General features: G+C 35.3%; 1 protein-coding gene across 1 annotated transcript in view; it reads left to right on the top strand.

Moving 5' to 3' along the window:
- Nucleotides 1-714: 714 nt before the first annotated feature.
- The window catches only part of LOC149781619 (calsyntenin-1-like), a 108,275-nt gene continuing 83,006 nt past the window's right edge, over nt 715-25,983 (top strand). The window contains exons 1-2 of the mRNA XM_089935664.1: nt 715-901; nt 19,151-19,300. Coding sequence (XP_089791790.1) covers nt 838-901; nt 19,151-19,300 — 214 coding nt within the window. The 5' untranslated portion in view covers nt 715-837. The remainder of the gene's footprint in view (nt 902-19,150; nt 19,301-25,983) is intronic.

Here is a 25,983-nt window from a genome sequence, read left to right as displayed (position 1 = left end):
CACGCCAAATTACTAAAAGATAAATGTCATGTAAAATGTTGCCTTTTTCTTCTAAATACGATAGCAGTTAAGTGATATACGAAATTTATACCAACAGGAATTAATTTTAAATAATGTATAGCTAAATAATAGTTCAACTTCTATCTGTGTTGATCTTGCGCTGCTTCTTTCCGCACATGGGTTGTCAGCTGCCGCATTTTTAAATTTTATATTTTAATACTAAGTGCGATGACTGAAGGCACTGATCGAATACGTCAAAATTGTTTTTAAAAATATTAACGAGTTCTACCTTGCGTACAGTGTACAATCTAGAAGCGAAATAGTTCCCTTTACTGTATCAGTCAAATCTTTCTCATTTTATTTTGAAAATTCTGTCATAGATACCAATTTTAATTTCAGTTACCACTTAAAAGTTAATAGATACGGATGGATTTTGAGTTTTACAGCATAAAGTGAAACAGTACATTCCTTGTAAACGACAGGAACTTTAGTGCTATAGTTTCACTTCTTCGTTTATATATTCATGGGCAAATGATTCCCCACAAATCCATCAAATAAAATTGCATACGAACTATGTTCCATTGTCTAAAGTTGTCCAATACAACTGTTGTGATTTAAGTTCGTGTAAACGTTTAAGAAATTCCGGGGTAATTCCCCCATAAACTAGCCTGACTGTGACCAACTATACACCGGAACTATTTGCGTCACTAATTATTAGCATATTCAACACAACTGTCAGCCATATTGTCAGATTGTAGAACGGTGGACTACTAAGTGGTAGACTTACAAAGAGAAAACATATAGGTGATATCTCGCCAATTTGGTTAAACAGTGGCGATGTATCAGATATATACAAGTTTGTTAATTATTTGTGCTGCTGGATATACATCAAGTACATCAGGTAAACACATTAGGTTAGAACGCTTGTCAGTTATTAAGACCGTATATAATCACGTTGTACAATACCATAGTTCACTTGGCCTACAAGAGAAGAGGCTTAAAGTTAATGTACTGTTATGATTAAGGAATATTATCAACGTAAAGGCAGCCCCACGTGGCTATGTCAGGATAACTTGGGCTCTACAATCAGTTTATTTAATGATGCACAAGGAATAACAATTGACGTTTTGATCATTATCCAAAATTTCTCCCATGTTTATTTGACTTTTGTACAGACGATGTACTTGCTCTCTCAGTCAGTGTAACACGTCTCACTTGTTATTTATGGTTTGGTGCTACGAAAACAAAAATATCAGGTGATACGTCTTTGTATTAGTACGGTTGTTAGGAGGGAGACTTGGGGGGTGGGGTAGGTACACTGCTGTCGGGCATTTCTGCACACCTAAGGTTTTCGTTTCCAATATTGAAGCAAAACACATTCGGAATTTGAGCGATTTACAAAAATAAAATACAGCAATGCTTACCATTTGAAAAGATGCAATGGTCACGAGAATATTTTATTCAAAATAATATTAATTTTGGACACAGAGGATACCATCCCCCTGTTTTTCTGACTCGCGATATGTCGGCCTATTCTGCGCATAGCTTTGAAACGATGTCATGTTTATCCATTTGGGCTACAGAAATGAAAAATATTACTTTGGGCTGTTTCTGTCAGCAGTTCAGTCGAGTAATTAGGTCAGGTTTAAAGCTAGTTTGACAAAATTCAACGTAAAAATGCCAATAAATGGCAAGAGTTACTAAGCAAACTAAACTGCTCTTGTAAAAAAGTTCAACATTTTATGAAAAATAAGCTATTACGTGGAAGAGAAACAACAGTGAATAGGATGTAATGTGATTACAATGTCTTGTTGATGGGGAGACATTTCTACAGAATTTAGAAACAGACTATACGCCAAGGTATTTGTTGGTAATTTATGTTCTAGCGGCAAGTAGACACATTGGGTAGCAGACGATTTTGTACGTGTGGGACAACTTCTTGCAAAATTGGAAACTTGGATTAAAATACAGTTTTGTTTCAAGGTACACATTTTCATCTTTTATATAATGTATTTATTTGTATTATTCTAAAAGATGAATAGTAAATCAAATTTTCTGGTTTACAGGTTCAAGAAGGTCATGGAGTGGATCTTAAAGTTGCCATTTAAAAATCACATTTTTATGTGCATTTCAAGTCGAAATGTGGGATATTTTTGGACACTTTATGAATATCACTTTTCTTAATTAATATACGATTGTTCTTTCTGGATACAAAATGGATTTTTGACCCAAAATAGCACGTGATCCAATGTTTACAGAAATGACGTATTGTTGTGCAGAATTGGCTGACATGGTGGTATAATTTTAGTGCTAAGGGGCAGTGATGGATTACCAAATAGGCCGAGTAGGTACTGGCATAGGGCACAGGGTCTTGTATTGTTGCCTACAATTGACCTGTCATACATGTACTATATAATAACTACAACTACAAAGTACATAGGAGGACACTTATCTCCTTTCTCGCGTGACCCATTTAAAAATAAATGATGTTATTTCAAGCTACATTTTGCGTAGCATAATAAATTTGGTACCGATGTTAAGCTCAGGCAATCGACTTTGTATACATATCCAGAGTTTGGCTTACTATCATACTTTTATGGAATGCCAAACCATTTCCCCATGATACTGCTCGACATGGCCGTGATCCTGCCTGTTTAATATGCAAGTTTGATCCTGTTGAATAGAACACTGTCCTCTCATTGGTTAAAAGAAAATGACGTCCTGCATTTATTTATAACTTATTTTCCTTTGACCAATGAGAAGGTAGTATGACGGCGTTTATTCTTAAACGGGTTGTGCGAGAAAGGAGAGAAGTGTCCTTCCTTGTAGTAATTTTATAGTACATGTATGACAGGGCAAATGTAAGCAATGATACGAGCCCTTGTGGCTTAGAGGTAAACGAGAACGGATGAAGATAATAGTAATAAAACGTATTAGGAGATTATTTGCGAGGTGGGGGGAGGCCAAGATTTCGACTGCCTAAGGGTCTCCACATGGTTTAATCCGGCACTGCTAAGGGGTTGCAGTACTAAGGCATGAAATGCTCGACATACATTGCAGTGGAACCTGCCATGAAATACCACCCCTTTTGCCACTCTTCATAAGAAAAACTCCATTGGTCTCTAAAAATAGGTGGCCTCTCATTACAAGTCACAACACTATATGGGGCCTAATCATTAAATCTGTTAGAGGGAGTATCTGATCCCTGGGGACAGGTGGTCTTTTGTAGCATGGTTCTTTTACAGTATGTTTTATTGTCCTACAATATCACTACAGAAATAGGATCACTGATTTGAGCCATTTTGTCTGGCTCCCTAAGGATAGCAATTTAGATGAAATACAGTAATTTAAAAGAAATTGAAGTAATGGAGTAAATATTAATTCATTTTGTACAGTTGTTTATCTATTGACATTGATATGAAAATTGATGTCACTGGTGTAAAGTAATGAAACTGCAATTTAAATGTACATTAAAGTATACTATACTCACAATACTATGTCAACAAATAGCTCTGGTGACGTAGTGGTTACAGTGTCTGCCTCTGAAGTGGGAGGTCGTGGGTTAGAACACCGGCCGAGTCATACCACAGACTTACAAAAATGGTACTAACAGCTGCCTCGCTAGGCATTCACCATTAATAGGTTAGTGTTAGGACTGGTTGACCAGGTGTCAGGATAATGTGACTGGGTGGGGAAATTATGCTACATGTCTGTCACATGATGCCCCAGTGCTAGACATCACTATAAACTGCCACACAGCAGACATTGTAACGATATGACTGAAAAATTGTGAAAACTACGTTAAAATCCTAATTGCACACACACATGTCAACAAATATAAAAGAAATGTATAGTCATGAATCTAAGCATACTTATATTCATATATTTATTTCTATCTCCGATTTGGAGATCTTATTCCCATTTTATTTTTTCATGTGGTTTGATTTAAAAAGTTGAGCATCAGTAACAGAAATGGCATTGGCTTTAAAAAAATGTTTTTGCCAAAAAACCGACAACCTCAATATTTTGTCACTAATTTTAACAAATGTCACCATTTTCATAATACAGTACTATCCATTTATCTTGACACCCTCTGGACCAAGGTAATATTGTTGACATAAGTAGATGTTTAGATAAAGGGGGTGGGGTTGAAAATAAATTTAAATTTCTCATACAAGTGAAATTTGTACAACTCTGAGATGACCTGTCATCAGAAACTAGGATTTAGGCAGAGAAAAAAAATGAAGATTTTGATTAAATGAAGACAACTAGTCAGAAATGCACTTGTATACTGACATGCTTATGTAGTATACTCCATGTGTTATATAATATAAATGCATATGTAAAAATGTATCACTATCAGTCAAATCCCGTTAGAAAACAACTAAAACGATTATATATAAAAATGGTCAACAAACGTTTACCAAAACAATTCACTCTGATATTTATTATCCTAGTAGCATGTGGCTGTATAATTGTTTATATGCTATATGTACATGTACAAACACTTAAATTAACCTCAGTTTTGGTCAGCCAGAGATGACTACCGTGATGCTGATGTACCAAGGGGATGAGGCTATTCGTAGGGAAATGAAAACGTGAACAAATTAAAAAGTTTAACATTTTTGCAAAATATCCCAACTTCATTTAACTCATTGGCGAGTTATATATTGTTTCGTAATATTGGAACTTTAATTTGGGTTATAAACCGTCATTGGTACAATCATTAGCATGAACTTTTTGTTACAAACAGGAAACCTTCATGGCACAATAAATATGTTCCAATCACAACGAAAAATGAAATAATGCTTTATTTAAGTTTGTTGCCGATTTTCTTTGATCAGAGATCTTTGGCTTGCTTTGATGATAGTTCATGTGTTATTGAAGCTGCCGCTAATGGCCCTCTTTGAAGGACAAACAAATGTTTGTTATTGCTGTAGCAATATTAAATAATTGTAAAATATTGATGGAGACAATATTTTTCATTTGCTTAGTATATATACAGAACAATTGATGCTCCAATGGTAATCAGTTTTCTTTGAAGTTTCAGCAAAACTGCCATTGTCAGGTAGATTGTAGCTAGTCAAATAGAATGACTATTTGGGTTATATTACAGCACAGTGTACTAAGGCCAGTCATCACACAAGCATAAGCAGATTATGGTATAACAATGCCTTGTTAGGGTGGTTTGTCAGTATGAACAATGGATCTGTTTATACAGCAATAGATACCAGTACAATTTTATATTCAAGTTTGCTGCTTTTCCTGTCATGGTGCCTTTGAATTTCTCAATTCCAAACCCCAAGACTGTATTACAGTGTATAGTATATATTATTTTTAACAGCCAAAACTTTTTGTCGCAAGAAAGATTGCCATATGGTATATTTTGTCACCAGTATGGGAAAGAAATCACAATTTGTGACATTGGCGAAACCCAGCACGATCCCTGAGTAATGGAGAGGAAATGCAGTAATGCATCTAGAATTTCATTAATGAAAAATAGGCATTATGTACAAACACAATGGAGATAATAGATGTTGTTGCATTATACATTATATAATGTGTACAAGAGTGTGTGTAAGAAGATATTTACAGCGTTGGTTTCCCTTCCATCTTGCTGTTCATAATCAGGCTTTCCAGAGAGAGATAATTATTTCCTATTACCAACTTTGGTATTGCTAGTCATGGTAAACCTTCTCTGGCATTTCACCCATTGCTTATTTATGAGATTAAATACCTCATGACTGTATTAACGATCTAGCTTTTCTGCAAGGTTTATGCTCTGACTCAGAACGATACGCATCAGAATCCCGAATTGGTTCTCCTTCAGTCTGTATGTACACTGGTACCACATGACCCATCTTGTTACCTGATCAGTCTTTTCATAACTGGACCATCTCATTGTTGGGAATGCTTATGAAAACAGTTGACTTGAAATGCAGGGGAAAATTGCTACAATAAAATAAAACATTTTTTTTTTTTTAAAGTTTCCTTTTGTTGTTGTTGTTCCTTTATTGACGTTACTTCATATATCAGGTTTGTCAAACTTGTTTGCTATGGTGGGCCAGATTTGATATAAATGGACTTTAATGGAGCCATACATATCATGAACTATGATAAGCATACAATTTGACACTAACAAGAGACCTGGTCTGCAGGCCAGACTACCAAGTCTGGTGTGCTGTGTCCAGCCAGCAGGCTATATGTTGGATACCCCTAATATATATGCTAACGTTTGTGTACATTCCTGGAACACATATACAGAACTGATATAATATTCTGTGGTATCAAATAACAATGACATATAACAGTGTAGTCCAAGAATTTTATATATTCATTTAATTCTGTTTCTATTTAAGAGACTTTTGAAGTTTAATTGTCTGAGTTTTTGTCAATTTATATTTTAGGACCAGCTACATGTAATTAAACATAATTGATAGTTTTATAGCCATCATTATTTTATTTTGCATAACCAATTAAAACTAGTAGATTACACTTTCGTCAGATTGTTACATACATATTGTATGCTTAACTGTTGACATTAATATGAATATCATTATTGCATGTTTAATATTTGTCCATGATTGTAGATTGTTGACATTGCCTTTTAACCATTGAAGATTTTAGAAAGCCTACCTGCTTTTTTCTTGCTTTAAGTTATCAGTGAGTTGGTTCTTGATAGTTTAGTTCAGTGTCTACCTTTGGAATGTTCTAGAAGGAACTTGTTTATGGATTTAATGGGAAAACAATCTGCATCCTGTTCATCTTATTGTGTCTTTTTTGTATATGTTTATATTCCATAGAATTATTTATACCTAATTTAACATCATTCTAGTCAAATCACTTTTAATTGTATTCAGATAGAATTTTAGAGGTATTATTTAAAAAAATTATTAATTGGAATTAAAAAGTGCTTTTTGATTGTTTTCAGACAAAAAATATTACTTTGGGATTGTTCTGAATTCATGACAAAGTGAAAATTTAAAAGGAACTTAGTTTATGGTGAATTGAATCCTGAATAGTCCAAAAAAGTTCTAACACCAGTCCCAATGAGTAAAGTTCTAATTAAATTCCATTTGTGTTTGAAATGAGATCCAACACTGAATGTGTCGATGTGCATGTAGTGGCCTGGAACTTGGAGACATACCAGCAGGCTTTTTGATGATTCACAATTATATAATCCATGTGGGAGATTGCATGTTCAAACCCCAGCAGAGTCATACCAAAGACTTTTACAAAATGGTACTAGCTGCCTCACTTGGATCTCAGCATTAATAGGTTAGTGTTAGGACTGATTGGCCTAGTGTCAAGATAATGTGACTGGGTGGAGCATGATGCCACATGCTGGACATCACTATAAACTAACATACTGCAGACAGCATAGCCCATTTCATACCGAATTTAACCGAGTTGCTCCGTAATTATCCGAATAACCTCCCGAGTTATTTTATATTTCAGCCAATCAAACACTGTTGGGTACATGTACATAACAAAATGGCGTCCATTGTTTATAAATATTTCAGAAATAAAATTAATTAAATGATTGAAATTTATTTGTAAATTATCCACAGGCTTTCAAAAACAAATCTGATAAACTCATATGAAATACATTTTATTATAGTGACGTTTTGGATGCACAGAAATAGTTTGAACAACTTGCTCTTTGATTGTCAGGATTAAATTTACTTCAACACCGTTTCCTTACATGAACATGTCCAGATGTAAACAGCTCAAAGCTACTCTCTTATATGGGTTTGAAATCTGCCCTAGTTTCCAGAAAATAAGACAGGATGGTTCCAATATTAAATTTCGTCAATATCTGTGGCAGCATCGCTGTTGAATATGCATTTTTCAACTCCATAAATGATGTTGAAGTAGTTACAGAAGTTGATGCTGAAATGTGCTATAGTGATTTAACTCGCATTGACAATCCAAAAACACACAAACACATTAATATAGTCCATGATGTCCTTGTCTGAAATTATTTTAATTCCAGATTAATGTTCCAGTCCAAAGAATATTATAGATGAGCACTTTGTATTTTCAGTGAATATTAATTGGAATAAATAATTACACCCAAATGAAATACTGAACATAACAATAAGACTGATTCTGCCTTTGATGTGAAGTGCAAAAATTATGTCTCAGATAAACAAATTTATATAAAAGCCAAGATACAAAAGAAGAATAAGGATCAGTGTCAATAGTTAATTTCTAGACTATTGTATGTAGTAAACAAGATAAAATCTGTTACTAAAATGATAAGAAAGAACATGGGAAACATCAGGTACAACAGGTTCCTGATGAGGGAATTCCAGTGTCCTAGACCCAGATCAAGATAAACACGTTTACTTCCATTCATAATACACCACTCCCTTGATAACTCGTACCCTGATAACTCGCGAACCCACTTATAACGTGGTGTCAGACATGGATCCCATTTTTTAAACCTGAAAATATCCCAAAACTTTATCCCTATTTGTTGAACTTGAAGAAAATCGCGATCAAATTGGTAACGGAAACTTTTATGTATCGCTCGTTTTATCGCTGAAAACAGTATATAGGACCTGGAACTTTTAATCAACACTATGAAATATCAAATTTAAAATTAGCTGATAGTTTTTTTTACATTTTCTTTCCAAACGACAATTCCTAGTACACTGCAATTAACAATATGTAAGGAAATTTCGGTCAATGAAAATGTCACTTACACTGAGTGAAAGCAGTACTTAATAAATAAATACAAATTAAATAAAATTTGTATCAATTGAAATTTGTGTTCTAGTTCGATCTTTTAGTTCCTTTTAAGTGTAATCATCATAAATGCAATGTGTCCTCTTGTAATTAAACGTAAAATGTGTCAATCTACTGTAACAACTATGTCCGCGAGCATTTCTCTGAGAACCTAATTAAGTGCCAACTGTGTTTTGATAACTAAATTGTGAAGTATTTGTTGTATTGTTGCACTGAATTAAAAGCTGGCCTCCTTTGTATTATCATGTTAATTATGTCTTTTGAATAAAAAAGGAGGTGGAATAAAAGAAAAGTTAAAAGTCATAAAAATCGGACTAACCTAAAATCTAGTGGCCTCGGTCGTATGTCGGGTGAACTCACTTCATTTGATCAATTGAACACTGTAATAAACATTATTGTGTATGTAACAGAAACTACCTTAAGTTAACCGACTCTTTCATAACTGTGATCAAAGATAACAAGTCAGCCAAGCAAAATGAATACTTCTTAAAATAACGAGCTTGATTTCACAGATACGGACCATTGTGGGCAAGCGAGGTTCAGAGAATTCTTGAACTGGCATTTAGAGATATCCTCAGGGATGATAAGAAATTTCATTATTACTTCCACTGAAATCACGACATTAACATTGTACTAACTGAACAATAAAAAATTGAGTTTCGATGTAGACATGTCACGAAATAAATGTCGCGTGTTTTTGAAAAAAAGGAATGTTGTTTGGTGGTGTATCAATAGTTAGTCTAGTTCCCAAATTATGGACTACCACTTTGGCAAGATACTATTAAACACCATTGGGGAACCAGACTCGTCAAGAAAACAAAAAGCAATGACGTAATACACATATTTTTCGCGTACACGTGATAGTTGTTCAAACCAGTTATAATGATCTTTCATATGTTGGATATTTTGAGAAAAGAAATGTTATTTAAACAGAATAACGAACAACTTCATTAGAAAAAGCGCACTATTAAAAATTATTATCGCCGCTCTGCCCCCCACCCCCCCCACCCCTCGGTTTTCTTGATGTCAAAGCGATTTGTTTTCAGTTTGTGGAGGTCCTTCTGTAACTCGCACCTCGCTTATAGTACGGTCTATGTTTGTGGACCCCGATGTGCGCGAGTTATCAAGGGTAAGGTGTGCTTAAACCACCCTCACAGAGAAATATTAACTATGTTTTATTTGTTTCGAAAAAAAAAAGAGCTACTGGTCAGGTACACAATGAATTTGATTCTGGAACAAGTCAAGTTTAAAATACAATTATACATAACAAATAGTCATGAGCAAAATAAAACTAACAAATTAAATATACATGTACTTAACACTGCAACATATGCTACCTTGCTGTATATTCAAGTGGTGGTCTATTATTGTACCTCAACTGCACAATCATATATCATATTAATGTCAAGGGATGACCAACAAAACCAAAACCTATAATTTTAATTTTCCAACAAAACTAATAATCAATGGTACGTGCAAAATGATTCATTTCCTGTTACTTTGGAGGTTTTTGTCGTTTCGTCTGAAATTTGAGTTGGAAACACATTATTATGCTATTTCTGCATACATCCTAATGCATCAACTTCCAAGAGATTTCCTGTTAACCTAATGCCTAGTTGTGTTAGAAACATCAGTTTTCATTGGGTGTTTCACTTGCATATATGCAGAACGGTAAAGTTGGAGTCCTTTTTTTTTTGTGCTTAGCAGGCCCATCATTTTCAAATCAAGACCACTCTTTATTCCAGATGCCCATCTTATTTTACTTGTTGCAAAGGTTCACCTGTTTGTGTACAGTTCAGACTAGTCTGCTTTAGATCTGAAGCCAAAAAGTTTAAAATTTGGACATAAAATCGGATTCCAACAACATGTGTAGGCAAAATTAGGGTGGAAAAAAAATGGGCCCAAAAATTCTTTTTTTTCTATCTGTATTTTGTAGTGCAACTAGAACTTCAGATTATTTGGTATCATTGTAGAACTACATCTGTCAACCTTTCTATAATACCACCCACTTTAATGTATCCTACATGACCATGATGCTACAGAGCTCAGCAGTAGGCTACTACCTGCTGACATGTAAATGCAGCGCCAGGGGTTAATGAGTTAATTTCTTTTGCTGTATGTTTATCGCCATTACTGTACATTAATATCCATTACAGTGTGTTTCTGTTCATTACTGTAGATTGCTATGTTTTAGGGTAGATCACTCTTTCTTTGCAATACCAAAGAATTTGTTTACAAAATTTGGTGCAGTGCAGTGCTCATCAGTCTTCACACTCAACTACAAAAACACGTTTCTGTCAGAGAACTATTGATAACACCTACTCTCTTTCTCCCAATCAATACAACGTGATCAACTGTAGCCTGATTGGAAATGTCACTTATTGATTCCTTGCTCATATTTGTATGCCATTTGCACATTCAGCCACTGTTGATAAGTATCACTGTAAGAGACATTCAAAATGTTTTACCTCATTTACAAATTAAAATACTAAAATGATCATTAAATGGCCATTATTATGCGTAGTTTCTCAGATACTTATAATAATTTTCACTGTGGATTTATGTAATGTCTGTTTTCAACTTGTTTAGTGACGATAGAGAGCAATTCATGCATTATCAAGCTTCAAAATGGCAGACTTGCCATGTACATCTTGAGCAGACAGGGTAGTTAGATACAGTGTATGCTGTTTTTAAAGAAAGGGTATGAAGGAAAATATTGTTATAATTAAACCTTCGTCAGTGACTTCCTGTAAGTAGATCACTATTTTAATGAGACTGCATGTTGGGAATTAAAGTTCACAAATTAAGTTACTTCATACCAGCTTTCATGCTTTTGGCCAGAATTGGGGCAAGGGAATATGGGGCAGCCGCAGGGTATCATCCATCCCCCCAAAAATCATGTATAAATATGGAAGTGTTGTAAAGATTTTATTGGATGGATTTTCATCCAATCTCGTATTCCTGTGTGGCACATCCATTTTGGTCAATTTGTAATTTTCGGCATTAGGTCTGAATCTTGTCTGATTGAAACAGTTGGTTTGAGTATTTTGAGAGAAAAATCACAGCCTTTGAGAGAAAGAAATAGATGCTGTTTGAGTGTGTTTGGTGTGCTACATTGTTTTCACAGGATAGCAGTACTTGAGAAAGATACTTGCATGAATCAGGTGTGTTATAAAGTTGGCAGCATCCATTTCAAGTTTTGGTTACTGAGAGTATTGTAGCATAATCAGACACTGAAGTATCGGTTATTTGTCATGGCTGACCTATTGTCAAAATGGTTCTTATTGATGCTAATTCTTTGGCCATTTGTTATTATTTGCTGACAGAAATTTACTGTCGAAAAGTCTGAAGTATTCCACATAGGATGGCCAGATTATGATTATGTTTGTAACACTGTTAGATTGGTTGGCAATATCCAAGTGACAGGTATGCTAGAACATTTTGAATTGAACAGCTGTTGTGTGCTGAAAGGTTCACATTTCTATCACTAAAAAGGAGAAAACTATAACATCCACTCATGAGATTAGGTGACTACACAGAGGTCTCGCAAATGCTTAATCATGTGCATTAGGCCGCCAATTTTTATTTGGGATGCAGAAAATCATGAGGCATGAGTCCCATATACATGTAATAGGTGTGCGTCAAAATTCAAAGACCTGCCAGTCCTGCTTCAGCCACCTGCTTTGTGGGAAAATGTGTTGATCAGTTAGCTGTGCTGATATTTACAATGGCAGAATTCAGTGGCTGAGTGTGTGTGATTTGGAATTTTAATGTATCTTTAACAATTTTTCAGTTATCACACTACGATATCTGCAGTGTGACAGTTTATAGAGATGTCTACCATTGGGGCATCATGCCACAGATATGTAGCATGATGTCCCACCCAGTCACATTATCCTGACACCAGGCCAACCAGTCCTAACACAAACCTCTTAATGCTGAGCGCCATGAGAGGCAGCTGTTAGTACCATTTTTATAAGTCTGGTATTACTTGACCAGGTATCGAACCCATAACCTCCCGCATCCAAGGCGGCAGCTCTGACTACTAGGCCACCAGAGCGGTAATTCAGTGGCTGAAAGACTCCTTGATGTACATGTTGCTGTTATAAGAGTTCATCAAAAGAACATGATGCAATAGCAAGTTCATAGGCTTTGGCAACCAATAGTTCTTCTAATTTTAGTAGTGTTTTTGGGAGGGCCAGGGGTCGCCCTACCAGTCGCCTAAAAAATGTGAACATAGCCTTCTTCTGTTTGGAAAGTGGGAACGAGTTTGCCTGACTGACTATACTTTTTGTGATGCCCCCTCTCCTTAGTTCGGTTAGTTTTAGTGTTGTAGCGAAATGTATTCAAGAAGACTTCAGTAGCTAGGCATAATTTTGATATCAGTTACGTTGACAAACTCTTGCCCATTCACAAGCATGTGTTTTGATAGCTGATTGACCATTAACCATTTCCGGAGCAAGGTAGCAACTATTACTGCCCAATTTCCGCATGCTATCCTTTGATGATGAAAACATACAAACTTGTGTTTCGAAACTTTAACAATAGTGTTTAAATGTCAATTTGTGTTTTAAGATCAGAATCGGTGATCTGGATATATATTAACTGTCTCTTGTACACTATTTTGTCATAAAATTAGCTTGAAACTGTAAGTGAACCAGTAGTCCTAATGGGAAATAATATTTGACACTGCTAAGTCTGGGAGTTTATTAGATTGTCTGTTTTCATAAATCATCAGGCAGATGTATTTAGAAAAATATACAATTCATTCAAAGCAAAGTCTATGTTGTTGTTCTTGTGGGATTTAATGTCATTTTTCAGCACAAGATAGGCTATACATGGCGGCCAGTATTACTGGTGGAGGAAGAATCGGGGGAAAACCCCAGAAAGAACCACCGACCCACGAGAAGCTACTGGCAAGCTTTCTCACATACCCACATTAGCCGAGACTCAAACCCACACAGACAGAGGTGAGATGGCAGTGATCCGTAATGGTGAGCGCTTTAGACCACTCAGCCACTTGGGGCCCCCAAAGCCTAGGTTTTATTTTATTAAGGATTTAACATTAAAATGCAAATTATGTAGGTCAGAAACGTATGGGAAAATGCTTTGTTGTGGAATTTGCGAGATGCATTGTAAGGTCTAAGCTGTTTTCTGACTTTGACACATACATGTGGAAAATACAGAAAAAAGCAGCAAAGCAGATATTATTTAACCATTGCCTAACATTACTACCAGTATGTAGACAAATAAATAAACCATAAATTTGCAACTCTGTCAATGGACTGTTGTAATGAAGCTATATTAAAGTGAGTGATTACATTATGAAAACCTCTCCTTTTAAAAATAGATGCACTCACATGTGTGTTGATTCTTTAGGAAAGAAGGGTTTAGTTTATATACCAAATATAAAAGAGACTTGTCTGTAATTTTATGTGTTGTATTGTGTTATGTATGAATTGTTGCGGTAATGTTTGAACGAAGAAATGAGGACGAACATTATGATCTAAGACATGTATGCATTTGCTTTCCTGTACATGGTACAGGGGTTGTTCCAAACATGTTTAGAAATCTTTGAAAGTGCAGATTTTGTTGGTTTTTAACTTGTTGTGATAAAAGAAAGATCTTAAATTTCAAGTTTAGCTTATTAGAAAGAAGATTAATCATTAGCCTTTTTGATTTTTGGATAAATGTGTTCCAGGATGAAGTGCAATGAAACCGATGATAGTACACATTTTATGACAGTAAATTAACTGCCATTTGGTTAAGAAGATTTAATTATCTTTTTGTATTGGCATATATGTAATGTGTTGGTCTCTTTTTTGGCAGAAGGATTGGTCTTTCATGACAGGTTCTACTGTATTGCATTTCTTGCTTTGTGTCCACTTTTCCCTGTTCTGTTCAAAAGGATAAGTCACTTCTCCCAAAAATTCAAGTTTAGCTTGAGCCCTGGAGGGGACTGCAACTTTTGCTGGCTGGACTCCTAGTTTTAAAATCCTAGTGAGACCTCTGCTACACCATCAGTGTGCTCAGCCATTCATAACTTGTATCACTTTGAAATAGCCATTTTAAGCCATTTTTCTATGTATGATGTAAGTACATATAGCTGCAATGTCTGTAGTAAGATTTGCTTAGCAAGTCTGCCATTTTTCTATGTATGTTTTAAGTACATATAGCTGCAATGTCTGTAGTAAGATTCGCTTAGCAAGTCTGCCATTTTTCTATGTATGATGTAAGTACATATAGCTGCAATGTCTGTAGTAAGATTTGCTTAGCAAGTCTGCCATTTTTCTATGTATGATGTAAGTACATATAGCTGCAATGTCTGTAGTAAGATTCGCTTAGGAAGTCTGCCATTTTTCTATGTATGTTTTAAGTACATATAGCTGCAGTGTCTGTAGTAAGATTCGCTTAGCAAGTCTGCCATTTTTCTATGTATGTTTTAAGTACATATAGCTGCAATGTCTGTAGTAAGATTCGCTTAGCAAGTCTGCCATTTTTCTATGTATGTTTTAAGTACACATAGCTGCAATGTCTGTAGTAAGATTCGCTTAGGAAGTCTGCCATTTTTCTATGTATGTTTTAAGTACATATAGCTGCAATGTCTGTAGTAAGATTCGCTTAGCAAGTCTGCCATTTTTCTATGTATGTTTTAAGTACATAGAGCTGCAATGTCTGTAGTAAGATTCGCTTAGCAAGTCTGCCATTTTGAAGTTTTATCAAGAATAATATGCTGCACATGAAATACATTATAAACAGATATTACTAGATTTGAAAATGATTATAGAATAAGGCACTAACCCTGTTTAAAACTAACATAGCATTCTTACAGATAAATCTTTATTCAAACACAGCCGTTCCTCTCAGCTATACATAAAATGTAAACAGCATTTATGTCACTCTGCATAGTTGAGAACAAGCTTGTTGTGACCAAATGAAGATTTCATATGGAAACTTCCGGTTTTGCCTATGGGAGTCTAGGATTGATAAGATTCAATATGTTCTGCATTCTCTGGAGATTAGTACCAGTGCGTTTTATAGAAGAAAACCAAGACTTCTGAATGAAAATGTCGTTACTATCTTTCTGGGGAAAGTTGGGAGTAGGTGCTTGTGTTTGAATAAAGTTATATCTTTTAGAATGGGCCACTTTAGGGTTTATGCGTGTGGCATTATCAGGAAAGAGCTCTGTACATACACTTGCACAGGAGCCATTATCATGAGTGGCTATGATAAAAAGAATTAGATTTGAAGCTTTATAATGGCCTGCAAGATGGCTTGGCTTGACATAAATCCTTTTATCAGCATTTGTCATGAAGGGTGCTCACCATTCTGTCTAGAATACTTATGTCCTGCATTGTCAACAGTTACACAGGACTCTCTGCTGACTGTACAGTACATGCTGATTAATAGTTAGTTGTCTGGTATATGTATTGTATATGCCCATTTAAAAGGACAGACCTACTTCCTAAATATATTTTAATTAGGATGCATTCATAGTATTTAATACTAAGAGTTTTATCCTTGTCTTATCTATTTTGTTGTGCTTCCATGGCATAGAAATATGACTTTGCTTGTATTGCTTTTTACTGGTTGCTTTTTACTGGTTGTATGGTATTTTCTTTAAATCACAAGGTTCATGAATAATGCATGTGGAACATATGAATAATGATTGTTATTTCAGCAGAATGTTAATCTTACGCAGTCTTTCCAGTGACCCAGTTTTTTCATATTATTTTCTTCAGTGTAGGTTGTTGGGAAGTGAGACATGGCAGTTGCAGTTTTGGTTAGAGTTTTTAAGTTGCATGTACATGTATTTTCAAAATCCCTTGATAGATTTCCATCATACTTGGTATGCATTATGAGGATGCTAGGATAATTCTTTCTATGATGTGCTGGTTTTCTTTTGTACTTGGGATGAATGTGAAGCTAAGATAGTTGATTCTGTGATATGCTCATCTCTGTTGGCAATGTGGTAAAGGTGAAAATATTTCCAGCAGTACATTGAACTTTGCATTGACAAGCAGGCCAGCATCTTCTTGTTCCTACTTTTTAGGCAACATTACTGTTTTGCATGCTTTTTTGTGGGGAAAAAGCTCTGCTGTGCCAACTCTTATAACTTTTAGCTCACCAGGCCATGATGCCAAGCAAACTTTTGATATGGTTATGCATCTATTAATGTGTCATCTCATGCATCGCCTATACTTGATGTGTTGCCTTGGTTTTCAAGCTGTAGTTTTGAGGGGTGAGGACCTAGTGGTTTAAGAAGAATTCATGCTGATAGATTAACTCACCTTAAAATGCCAAGAAAGTAACGTATTTTGAGGTTGGGGCTATGAGTGTGTGTTAACAGGAGCAGGAAGAGAACCAGAGGAAAATGCATGTTATACAAATGGCTTGTCCCTTTTTATGCTGAGAAAGTTATCTAAGATACATTGGAGAGATATTAGCAGACACCAACTTCAATAAAACCAGGGCTTTAACACATTAACCCTTGGAGCTTTTTGTCATTTTTGCCTGAAAATTGAGTAGGAAACACATTTTGAAAGCTATTTCTGAATAGACTTGAAAACACCAAATCTCTGGTCATCTCAATAGCATACTGCCTAGTTATGTTAGAAACATTGTTTCTTGTTGGCTGTTTGACTCGCACATGAGCAGAGGGGTAAAAGTCAGACTTTTGTTGTTTTTTTTTTTGCTAAATGGACTTTTTGCAAAGGCTCATCTGTCTGTTTGCAGTTATACTGGTTTGCCTTAGATCTGAGACCAAAAAGTCTTAAATCCGGACACAAAATCAGATTTCGACCTCGTGCGAATTTTGGGTATTTTGTAGTGCAACTCGATATTCCAGATTATTTTGTATCATTGTAGAGCTACTTCTGTCTACCTTTCTATAATACCACCCACTTTAGTGTATCATGCATGACCATGACGCTACAGAGCTCGGCAGTAGGCTACTACCTCCTGCCCCGTAAAGTTGTTGCTAGGGGTTAATATGTTAAGTGGTACAAGACACATGTACCTTTTGTTAGTGACAACACATAAGAAGTCGTAGTTGTCATGCTATTGCCATGAAAAATGTCCACAAATAAAAGTTTTCCATATTTTAAATTTTTTCTTGTACTCTTATGTTCAAGTGGCATCAAAGCATAAATTCTGCAAATGTTATTTAATACATAGAAAAAATCCCTGTCATATGATACGTCAGTAGTTCATGTGTTTCTGTTTGCAGACATGCATGTAATTGTATCACATTCATGAGACCTAACTCACATTAATAGAAAAACCCGATGATTGACATGATGATTTATTAAGTTTTCAAGAGATGAAAATGTCTTTCCAGAATACATGAGGTATTGTAAACAAATATCCATCTTTTCAATCTCTTTTTTGGAATGTGCTTTTATCAGCCAAGATAGGCTAGATAGCATTAATCATTCGATAAAATACCAGTAGGTTGATGACCAAATGTGGCTGTCTTGGTACTCAGTTAAATTACCTATTAGCAAATGATCTAAAAAATCTCGGACCCTTACCTTCGTTAAATGCATCTTTTAGACCTTGTAAATGGATTTGTCTATTCCAAAAAGTTGCACTTCATAAAATTCAAAATTCCTCATCAAAATAATGTAAAAGTAACATATCTCTATATTTTGAAAAGATGATAAAAATTTTCTTGTCCTTTAAGAATGTTCCATTGGTACAACTCATTGCAAGAACCAGAGCATAGGGTGGTAAGGCCAGTTGAAAAAAATTGTGATTCTGGTTACAGTGAACCCAAAAATTGTGGTAGATATGTTGATACAGACTTTGTTTTTTAACCAGATGGATTTAAATGAAGCATAAACTGGACATTTTTAGTCATTTTCATCCTGAATTTAATTCGTTAAGTTTTGTCCTAAAGATATTTTTGTTCTTTTTTTTTTTTTAAATGTAAGATCTGCAAGGAGAAAACCCAGACCTGTCAGGTACCCAGAACCACATATACCTTTTTTATTTTGCTCAGTTAAACAAGGTGTGTTGGTTCTCAATCTAATTGGTCATTGTTCCACTAGAGTCACAAATAGGTGGCCTTGATTGAGTGTTTTCAATATGTCAGTTTTGCAGATTTGTATTTACTCCATTATTGCAAATTATTTGGACAACAACAGGCTGATCACTGATAATTTGCTCATGTGGATCTGGTGGGGATATTTCCACACATAGTTGTATTAAATCGTTTGAAGTGCTGCTTACAGTATATTTTGGCTGACTTTCTGTTGTTGATTGAGATCAACACATAGCATGAGAAACTCTGGAAAGCATTAATTACCTGCTTGTATCTTCCAAAACTTTATTTGGCTTGCACTGAAAGATAAAAATATTAAGCATCTTTTTACTTTTACTTTTTTGATTGCAGAACCCAATGCATTTGCCCCAGTGTTGAAGTCCAGTTATAAAAATGACAAGGGTGTTCCAGTGTTTGAGGGGCGGATCTTCGAAGATGAGACGCTTGTAAGGTTTGATCAGCCAATCACAGCCACTGATGATGATGAGGTGGGTGGGGCAAGTAAGTATAAAAATATAAAGGAATGCTTAATAACTACAATTTGATTTGATTGGTTTATCTAGAATCAGTGATGCAAAATTCAGATAGTTACATGAACCGGAATTGACCTTTGCTGGATCTAAGCAGACTGCACTGGAAAAGTTTTGTGTCTGTAATAAAGGCATAAACATGTCAAATAAGGAAACTGGCCGTAGGCTGCACATATTATGTATTTTTGGGCTGCATGTGGCCCATGGTCTGTATATAGTGTAGCATCGTTGATTTAGATTTTAAGATGAGTGATAGTATTATATGGGCTTAACGCAATAATGTAAAACAGGTTATAACTTACTACAAAATGAACAAAACATAGGAAACAGACTCTAGTTTGCTACAAAACAGCAAAGGTTTTATCATGTGCCCTGGTAGCAATAATTGTTTCAAAATTAGAACAGAAAATTAGGTAACAGTCTTATCAGGTTGTTGGGATTATTGTGGAAAATACTTATTTTCTGTTTTAATTTAGAAAACATTACTTTCCTATCAACATCCGTACTGTAAACAACTCGGATGTACCTCAGTTTGCTGGTCTGGAATGCTAGTGGATTAATTATGTTTAAACAGAATTGTTCTGTGTTCTTATGGTTGTATTAACTCATTAACCACTGGAGGTTTTTGTCGTTTTTGGCTGAAATGTGAGTAGGAAGCAGATTTTGTGGACTATTTCTGAATACATCCAAATACATCATCTTCCAAGCTATTTCATGTTAACCTAATGCCTAGTTTCATTGGCTAATTCACTTGCGCATGAGCAGAAGGGTAAAAGTTGGAGTTATTTTATTATTTTTTTTAATTTTTTTTTTGCTTAACAAACCCATCATTGTCGTGTCGAGACCACTCTTTGTTCAAATGCTCATATTGTTCTAGCTTTTGCAAAGGTTTATCTGCCAGTGTGCAGTTCCAACTGGTCTGCCTTATCTGAGGCCAAATGTCTAAAATCCGGACACAAAATCGGATTCCGACTACATGCGAATTTTGTGTGGAAAAAAAATTTGGTTTTTACTTCTGTATTTTGTTGTGCAACTAGAACTTTCAGATTTTTTGGTATCATGGTAGAGCTACATATGTCTACCTTTCTATAATACCACCCACTTTATTGTATCATACATGGAGTTGCTCCTACAGAGCATGGAAGTAGGCTACTACTTCCTGCCATGTAAACACGGTGCCATGGGTTACTGAGTTAACATGTAAAAACATTTGTAAATTTGTGACCTGTTTTTTGGTCTATAAAAGGCCACTTTCTTTTGCATTATCTTTCCCATTTCTATAATATGTTCATGTTTTATGATATTAGCACATAAATCATTAACTACATTCTTACCAAATAAACACATTTTATGATTTCATTTGTTTTTATTATAATTTATCTTACAAACTTATACATGTTGGCTAATGATGAAGTTTTTCAACCTTTTTGGTTTGTTTGCAGATTAACTTATTAATAATGCTACTAAATTATTTTTCAAAATTATTTTTCAAACAAATTCATTTTGATGACTTTCATTAACCCTTTACCTTGTGTAAGCAATTTTTGATGCCCTACCACATTCAAAATGGATGGTTCTTTCAAGTCCTTGGTCCAATTCACAGACAGGCACATTTTGGATGTCTGTGTACAATCTGCATGAAAGTGCATTTCGATGCATAAAATAAACATTAGTGATTTGGAGTTGGTCTTCCTGTTAGGATAAAAACCACCATGCTTTTGAAGTTGACAGTTGACATGTAAGTACTTGAGGAAGCTTGCCAGCATATTGATTTTTGAGATGTTAGAAGTAATTTAAAGGTTCAAAGGTGGTCAATGATAGGTTTCAAGTATTTTAATAAAAAGCAGCTGAATTTTGGCAGATGCAAGATATAAAAGGAGCAGCCAAACAATAAATTATTCTGGCAGTTTTGATTTTTTAAAAATTGTTTACTTGTTATCACATTGTTGAAGATGCTTTAAAGGTGGCTGGTACACTTGTGTCCAGTTCATATAATTCAACATAAGCTTGGTTTTCTCTCGGTGCAGACCCTCCCCCCTCACTGCTGACTGAGAAATAGATCTTGTGACCAGTTCACAAAATTTCTCCACAGGATGAATGTAGCTTGGAGGAAGTTTTGAGAGCAGTCAGCAGCCTTAAGAAGAAAGTAATTCAGCAGTAAATCTGGACCAGAAAACTAAACAAGAGCCTGTTGGGTGTGATAGTCACAATTAATGTCATCACTGGTCACCAGTTAGTGATCTTGTGAAGGAAATTAAATTTGCTTTTTGGATTTTATTAACCCAAAAACCTTTGCAGTAAAGTACTTTTCCTTTTTTGTCATACATTGGGTCATACATCTTCGATAGTCAAGGTTCCTTTATGTTAATCCTATCAACACCTTCGCAGATCAGTCAGATAATTCAGTGCTTCCAGAGTTTTTTGCTTAGAGTAGTGCCTAGTTGTGCTAGAAATGTGATTTTTTTGTTGTTGTGTGTATGGCTCATGCCTGTGCAGGAGGGTAAAAGTTGGAGTTCTTCTTTTTAAATAAATAACCACGATACTAAAGAGCTCAGAAGCAGGGTACAGGAGGGATTGGACTGAATGAGTTAAGGGTATTTCCTCTCATGTAATTACACTATTTTTCCATTTGGTCTCTTAAGACAGCAGTCTAGTATGATAATTACAGCTTCAGGCCAGACAAAATAATCCTTGTTGACCTAACTCCAATCCGGTGTGTGTGTGTGTATTGGATCAAGATCGAATTTATTGGCTATCTCTTTTCTGGTTGGTATCCAGTTTGTGTCAGTATCTCTTGTGCTGTCCTTTTCTTTTCTGTGGTGCGTAAAACTGATTAGTTTGGATGCTCCTGTTTAGATTTATAGGAAAGAGATGGAGGTTGATGCTGATGCTCAGCTGAAATTAATCATCACTCGAGCCTCTACCATCAATATTGTTAAGCCAGATTATTTGTTTCAGGGAAGCTGGAGTCTCATAGGAATTGGCAGTTTGCAGTGTTTACTTAGCTTGCATAGAAACTTACTCTACAAAACAGAACTAGGTTTGGTTTGGTTTTGTTTCATTTAACACCATTTTTCAGTGCATGGTTTGGAGTGTTCTGCTATGAAATTACCCCATTGGGGCAATTGGGCCCCATGAGTATAAAAAAATAGGGTCATTTAAAAAATGGGAGTGTGTTGTTTCAACAATATAATTGTAATTTGTGCATATCTTCGTGTTTTCTGAAGTGTGTGGTAGTAAAAAAATAAGAGTATATACCTGTATACTACAGTGTGACCCCGCCATAACATGGTAGTCGAGAGCCATAGAACCTGACTGTGTTAAGACCAAACCATGTTATAAGCAACCAGGTAAGTTAGGTGGCGCTATACAGTTTCGCATTTTGCATAGGGTTAGGATTTTAAAGAAAAAGAATGTCCCTGGCTTTCCTCACTGGTTATACTGGCTATTTAAAAAAGACCTTGTATATCTTAGGTATAGTGCAAAGAACCTTTAATTCCCTTTATTTTGGTGTATGATTGATGGGTGTACTATGGGTTATAGAGTATACAGCTTGGCCTTACTTCAAATGTGCACCTTTCAAAAAAGTGCTAGCTCTACTTGGTCATTTTCACTTCCTGAACTTCAGAGGTAAATTGTATAAAAAAGAGCCGATAACTTTTTTTACATTTTATATATTTGGTAATTCATTCATTGCACTTTCAGAAGCTGGTATTGTCTAGTCTGGCAAAATTCATTTTCCCTATTTTAATAGCTGCTATGTATAGTGTACTTTAGACTAATTCAGACTGATTTTTTAACACAAGGGAGCAGTCATTTTAGTTAGCAGTGTGCTTAAATCATGTAAAATTTCCAAAAGTACAATATCCAAAAGAAATATCATCCACGTTACATTAATGTAGCATGGAGGTATGCAAACATTCTCTCCACTGTGCATGTTTTAAATGCGAACTACTTCACCTTACATACGTCACTCTCTCAAAAGTACATATTATCTGGTGAGCGCCACCTTAGCTGAAGAAAATGTTGCATGTATCCCAAACAGTGTGCGGGTGGGTGGGTGTAGGTAATAAATGCGTGAGGTAAAATATGTGCTTCATAGGCACAGTTCCCATGTTAAATCAATGCGTATTAAATGGGAAACACATCTGTAGTGAAAACAGAAGGCATATATAGTATTTTACTTTATTTAGAGAACCATGGATTGGTACGTAAATGTCTTATGTATAGCACCATGTACTCACTCGCGAATCTCATCACATACATTGAATACAATACAAGTAATTCTATCAAATGCCCACACACAGATTTAAAATATTCAATAATTTTGTCACAGGTCATGTAGGTCTGAATTCAGTGGATAAACATAGCACAGTCAGGTAATGAATGGTGAAGTACATTTACTTTTCAGTACATCCCAAGTCGGTAAAAGTTAGTTTGCATTTTAAGCTGCCATTAGTAGCATTCATAATCACAAACTTTTTCCGTGCAAAAAGGAAACTTTCACGCCACAGTAAACGTATTCCAGTCATGTTGGAAAATGAAAAAATCCAGCAGATTCCATTGTTATTATTTAAGTTTGGTACTGAATTCTTTGAAGGAAAGTTCTTTGTTTTTATTGAAGATTGTAATCGGCTTTCTTTGAAAGGTGTTCGCATTATTAAAGTCACCGCTTAAAGCCAGCTTTGGAGAACCAAACAAATGCCTGTTTCTTTTTGTGGCGGCAACATCAAATAATTGTATTGCATGATTGAGACTTTTTTCCATTTGTTTAGTCTGTTTTCATAACAATCAGGGCTTCAAAGGTATGTTATCTTTGAAATTTCAGCAAACTATTTTATCTGGATACATTTTTAAAATAGGAAATGGCCATCATTTGGTTGATTGTAGATACAGTTCCTCCTTGCCTGTTGAATAGACCAACAAGTAAGATTTTTAAAAAAATACATTTTGTGGTAGAAAAATGATGCTTTCCTGTCATGCATTAGAAATTAAAGTGTCAACGGATGATAGAGACACAGGTGTTCTGGTCTGATGACAAGGATTAGTACAGAAAATGTGGGTGTTTTTAAGGATTTAATTCTGATTGGAAAGAAGTGGAATTTTACTTGCCATCCACACACATATGTCAGACTATGTATATATATTAATTTCTAGCGAGTGGCTGAAAATCCGACAAAAGATAAAGAAATAATGTCTCTTCCGGTTGATCTCTGCTACCAGAAATGTCAACAACAAAAAAAGCGGATATCTCACGACATACAGTACTCATGCTCAATGTCAACATAAGTGAATTATGGTATAACAATGCACTGTTAAGATGGTTTGTCAATATGGACAAAGAAATTATTTATGTAACAATAGATCAATTTCAGTGCATTTTATATCAAGTTTATGGCTTCCTTTCATGGGGCCTCTGAATTTCTCCACTCCAAACCAGTGGTTGTATATTCAAGTTCAAACAGCCAACAGTATCGCCAATAAAATGATCACCAGATGGTACATTTTGCCACCAAAAAGAAAAGAAAATCGCAGTTTGTGACATTGGTGAAGCCCTATGCGATTCTTGAATAAACATTTTACACTTTATTTTTCGTACTTTAAAAGAATATCTATTTTTTCATGTAGAAGACAAATACATATAAAATTTCAGGAGCCATGCTACGACTGTGTTAAATCTGAATTTGTGTTATAACGGAGCATGCTATAGCAGGGTCACGCTGTATTTACTTAGTAGTTTAGCTACTACAGCTGTTGTGCAGTTTCACTACCGTTGAGTGCTATCATATCAGTTGCGGAGGCTACTTAGGCAGGTTGCTAGGCTGAGTACTAGAGCATCATCAAGGCTGACTACAAAAACTGACAATGAAAACATGGTTACATTTATATTCATTATTTCATTAGGTTTTGCTGGATTTTAGTGAAATAAAAAACAGCTTACCTAGTATAGTGTCTGTTATTCATATATTTACACTTTATATACTCCTACATCCCATCATACAAGAAATCCTAGTCATGTAAACAGTTTTTTACATCAACGAAATGAATACTCAGTGGCTCATTTTATTACCCGGGTTATGAACGGGCTGGTACCTGAGTACCCTGATACCCATTGACATCTTTAGTGTACAGTAAGTCAGGTTTAATATTTTTCTGTTATGTAACAAAAGGATGATCTTGGATCCCTTCTGCATATAATGTACCCCAATACAAGGCAATCTTGCATACTGTATTTTCGCGTATATTAGGCACACCCAGTTATAAGACGCACCCATATATAAGAAGGGGGTTTTGACGATTTCTGTAAAAAATATTTTAAATAAGATGCCCACGAATATAAGACGCACTTGGCCACGCCATCTGCCGAACTGAGCAAACCCTATTTTGACTGCAGATGATATAACGTTGATTTTTTAAAAAACTTATAAGTTACTTACGGTATTGATCTGTATCTAATATTATTTTGTTAAGTACTATTACATTATTGTTCCAATAAAGTTTAATAAAATCTTTTGAATAATTCTGTGTGTTGTTTTGTTCAAACATGTACCGGTGAACATCCGTTTTCAAACCACATGCATCAAAGTGGCTGCCGCTACATGTACTTTCCATTGTCATAAACGCAAATAACTCCAATGTTTCGATCACTCACCT

The sequence above is a fragment of the Sinohyriopsis cumingii genome, chromosome 15 (genome assembly GCF_028554795.1).
Source record: "Sinohyriopsis cumingii isolate HCF-2022 chromosome 15, ASM2855479v2, whole genome shotgun sequence".
Classification (NCBI taxonomy): domain Eukaryota; kingdom Metazoa; phylum Mollusca; class Bivalvia; order Unionida; family Unionidae; genus Sinohyriopsis; species Sinohyriopsis cumingii.
The sequence above is the reverse complement of the archived record's forward strand: the minus strand, read 5'-3'. Positions and strand labels throughout refer to the sequence as shown.